We start from the raw sequence: 4,911 nt of genomic DNA, 5'->3' as shown, positions 1-4,911 counted from the left end.
TGTCATCTGAAGCCATGAAAAAATGTAGAATCAGAACCAGAATCCGGTTTTCTTGGTTCAACTTTTTTGGACGACATGGTGTATATGCTATGATGTTTTTGGGTATTTTTGACTATATATGTGTGTGTGTTTGTGTGTGTGATACTATACAATGATATCTTTTTGGCATACTATACTGTGATAGCACATTTTCAGAGTCTCAATTTGACAATAGCTAGTTGGACCGAAGTATCAATGCAACACAAGTCAGAAAGAAAGGGTGGAAACCAAACAGGAGAATTAACTGACTGACTAACCCAGTGCAAGGTTTATTACAAACAGTCAGTTATACACAGTTCCAGTCTTAACACCAACCCATACATGTGCTCATTAAGTGATTAACACACCTTTTACTTTACCTTATCATCCAGTCACAGAAGTCTGGTAACACCCATCATGTGTTTTGTTCCTCAGTCGAGCCGTCTGACAGATGTCCGAGGCCTGAGCTCCAGCACGCAGAGCCTGATGAGACGAGGTTCACTCGGTACCAGCTAACACACATACACACACACACACACATTCTCTAATTGGAAGGGTTTTCACACACTTATCGATCATATCAGATGTCCTAAACCAAAGTGGATTCCCCACTTTCAGCCCCCTGAAGAAAAAGATGGAGATATTTGTCACAACTAGAGACGACACAAGTCAGACTGTCAAATTACAATTTTCCTCATTTAAAAAAGTCATATCAAATTCATGTTTTCTGTTTTTTTTTTTTAACCATATAGGTCATTTTAGTCAGTGTTTCCCCTACCTTTATAATGGGGGGTCATCCTGACCATTTTCTGTGTCAGGAGAGAGAGAGAGAGAGAGAGAGAGAGACACTGTGCGCCACAGACTGTTACGAGAGAGAGAGAGAGACCGGTGTGCTTCTGACTGCTTGACAGTGGTTGTTACACTTTACTTTACAGTTTTCAAAATTTTAAAAAAGAAAAAGTACAATAGTCTGTCCATTGTTCCACACTAATGTGATGAATTTCATTGTGTGTCTAAAAAGACAAGTGTCTTCAGTATATGAAGATGTTAAAATTTACACTGAACAAAAGTAAAACAAACACTAAAATGGCAATTGTCCTCTGTATAATAATAATAATAATAATATCCAAATGCCTAAATTGAAAACCAAATACCTAACCAGTTAATGAAAACCCAAATAGCCAAATATTTGTGTCTAGCCCTAAAATAAATAAGCTTTAGACCTAGATTAATACATGAATATAAAACCAGTAAACCAAGGGGAAACACTGACAGTTATCTAAATAATTGAACATGTTTGTCTCTGGTAATGACAACTGTCTCCAAAAAGTGATAAGAATGGTGTGGTAACATATTTACACCTTGACACAAATACATTGCACTATTACCTTTCCTTCCTGTTCACTTGAAATGTAATTTTATTTTACTCCCTCCTGGTTTTAGATAAGAAACAAACAGTTTCCTTATTTCAAATTAACTATTAAGTTAAGCATAAATAAAAACCATTGTAGACTACAAATAACATCAGCATTTGACTGTAATAAAATTTTCACTAAAGTTTTTACATTTCTATTTTTAAACCAGATCATGTAATTTGCAGGTTAATTCACCTCAGCAGTAATCTCGAATACAACCAATTTTACATTTGACATATAAGGGTTTTTTCAAATGCTAGTGTGCCCTTTTAAATACATTTCTATGAATGACACTGAGGAGAAAAAACGTTATTTATATTTTTAAAGATAAAACAGGCACATTGACGTCACAGTTTGTTTTATAAATTCTCTTGAGAAGTACAGGAATGTAAAGTTGTTTGCACAATAATCAACACTGAAGTTTGTCAAAATATAAATGTTACATTTGGTTTACGAAGGAGATGTTAAGCAATCAAGTTTTAACTGTTGAAGATGCTTTTTAAATGCGTTTTGCCGTTAAAATGTGCAGGTCATTCAATTTCTATTACATTTTTTAAGCTAATGATAAAAACACAAATGTTTATTTCAGCTTGACACAGTCAAGTTTTGTCATTCCACATTATGAAAATAAGGACCAACCTTTTTAACTAACTAAAAATAAAAGTAAAAAATAAATAAAAAAAAACACCAGCAGCTCAAAACGAACGCACAAACGTATCTGAATTACAGACGGTACTCCTAAACGAGCAGAATGTAGCAAAGTGCTTGTTTTTGCACTATAGGTAGCTGAATGACGTCATTACGAGCATACAACGTGATGAACCGGAAGTTGAAAGCCTTAGCTTTCTGCTACAAAAAGAACGGATGTTCTAGCAAATATGACTATTTTAGATCCATATATATACAGGCTTATGCAAACGGCAAAGTAACACGTTTGCACTGCACATAAGGCAACATAAGGTCATGACGATGCTCTAGTAAAAAAGCTGTGGTTTGGTTTAAAATGAATCAATTGCTGTCAAACAGGGCTTTATATAACCCCACCTGTATACTGACCGTATAAAAGACACAGTGGATGACCGTGTTATTCCACACACTGTATAAAAAGAGGCAAATTTCCGTTTGTTTAAGTTCAAAATGTTTCAGCAAACAAGCTGAGCCGAGTCAAACAGACACTAACTGCCCCGAGCCGTAAGTTACAACGGTTAGTGTCCAACCTGTGAAGTACAAACGTCCAGAAGATAAACTGCAAACCAGAAAAACAGGAAGCAAATGTTTGAGTCTGTCTGTCCTACAGCGGTAAATGTAGCTTGCATGACTGAGGAGCAATTCTGAGGCACAAGTGAACTACTTGAGGTCATCAACGCTTATTCACAGACATGCCTGAATTCCACAATTTACAGCAACTCACTAACAAAAACCGCAAACTAGCTTTTACATTTCTTTGGGCTCATTTTAATACCTTACAGACAGAACTCGAGATTTGGTGGCATGACTGCAACACTGCGTGATCAAAACATACACAACTTCTTCCTTTTTTATGTTGAACATTAAATAATATTTCACTCACTTAATCTTCAGGAATGTTTAGAATAAGATATGGACACATATAAGATTGCTGCTGGGAAATCTGTTACCAACTGACCCTCAAGGATTTTATTCCTCAAAATCCTCTTTAGGCTCGCTTCCATTTTAACTTTTTTTCTCATTCAAACATACATACTGAATATCTTTTTTTTTCCATGATCGAGAACTACTGATTGTACACTGGCTGCAATAGAAGAAGTCACTGCTGTTTGACGTTAAGGGCTGAAAATGTTAGTTACTGTAGAAACGATGTCTGTTAATGGAACTTGTGAGAATGTTACATTTAAAATGGGAAAAACATGTAGAAAGTGGACTACATATATCTCCCGATGCTGTGTTTACTCCGGTAAATATGAACATTTGTGTTTTATATTTGCAAACTTGAGCTAAAATAAATCAAAATAAGATGTTTAACACCCTTGTATATTATTTCTGCGTGTTGTTTGCATGGAAATATCGTTTTATTTTATGTCTCGTGGGGTTTTGAGAGAGATCTTTTTGTTGCAGATTTTTTCTCTTTTAGGGTTTAGGGTTTTTTTTAAGGACTGTTACTTTTCTACTTGATAAGCCACTGTTAAGTCAAACTGTTAAAGTATCAAGTACAGATATTTTCCCTAGATTTGTCAGGAGGAAAAGGCCTTTTTTTCAAAAAAATTGAAGGTTAAAACAATTTTCTAAGAAAAAAAAAACACAAGTCAATTGTTTAATACAAACATTTGTATTCCAACTTCCTGGTTGAAAAACAGCTACACAAATATTCAAGTTCAGTAAAAAAATCTTAATTTGTACATTTACAGTAGCAAAACTAACAGGAGACTCGTCTGTATGACAGACGTTATATAAACCGATGTCACACCCACAGATGGAAGAACATTTTCATAGATAATACGTGTTGACCCACCGATGAACATATTTGAACACATCTGCTTGTCTTGTTTCAAACAAAACAGTAAACTTTTTAAAAGAGTGTTTATCATTTTTGATCAAAGCAATCGACGTGTTTTTCACACTGAAAATAAATAGCACTTTGATTTTAGGAATTAAACTTTTCTTTATTACTCTTGTTATTTGAAGTCTATCCTCTCAGGATGCATCTGTGAGTGATCTCTAATACTGAAAACATACTCCGACTATGTTTACATGCAAGTTGATATTCCACTATTATTCTGAATATGACAATAATCCAATTTTGGAAAGGGTCACGTAAACGGCATATTTCATTTTCCAAATGTAGCATTTTCCAAATAAGAGATGTGAAATACGTTGTATTACTCAGGTTTTAGGAGCAGTCTTTGAACATATAAACAGCAGATTTGTAATATGCATCTCTGTGTGGTTTTTACTGCAGTTTGGGACGCGCAGCCCTTTGTCTTTTTCCTATCAGCTCTGTGTGTTGTCATGGATACAAGATGCATGCCCAAAACAAAAGCCCACATTTTTGGGTTGGAAGGAGAAACACACTTTTAAATGGTATGAAAGACTTGGATGTCAACAGGTTTTTGGATATGCACAAATATCGCAACAACAGCCTTTTTAAGAAAGTGGTTAAAGGAGTGAAGGCGGGAGGCTGTGTTCTTACAGAGTCTGCCGTTGCTGGATAATTATGAAAAAATCCTACTTTGACACAAAGAAGCAAAATCGCAGCGACTCCAGCTATTCCACTTTCCCATATTTTGACACGATAAACATGCATCCCTACAAACTTTAAATCAAAGTTTGCAGGGATGCATGTAAATGAGATTAGTGACACATTTATTTTCATTAGCTGTGTAAAGAGTGTGGTAGGAATATTGTCTTTTTCATAACAAGGGCAAAAACTGAAATATTTTGTGCATGTAAACATAGTCATCAGTATACAAAATATTAGCACCACCTCCATAAAACAGCTCAG

The 4,911-nt window shown here is 35.1% G+C and overlaps 1 protein-coding gene across 2 annotated transcripts in view; it reads left to right on the top strand.

Moving 5' to 3' along the window:
* klc3 (kinesin light chain 3) overlaps nucleotides 1-559 on the top strand; it is a 21,470-nt gene extending 20,911 nt beyond the window's left edge. For both annotated transcript variants that reach the window (XM_042486946.1, XM_042486945.1), the window contains exon 14: nucleotides 454-559. In XM_042486946.1, the coding sequence (XP_042342880.1) occupies nucleotides 454-534 (81 nt within the window). In that variant the 3' untranslated portion in view covers nucleotides 535-559. The remainder of the gene's footprint in view (nucleotides 1-453) is intronic.
* The last annotated feature ends 4,352 nt before the right edge of the window (nucleotides 560-4,911 follow it).

This window comes from Plectropomus leopardus, chromosome 5 (assembly GCF_008729295.1).
Source record: "Plectropomus leopardus isolate mb chromosome 5, YSFRI_Pleo_2.0, whole genome shotgun sequence".
NCBI lineage: Eukaryota > Metazoa > Chordata > Actinopteri > Perciformes > Serranidae > Plectropomus > Plectropomus leopardus.
This window is presented reverse-complemented; position numbering and strand designations above follow the sequence as displayed.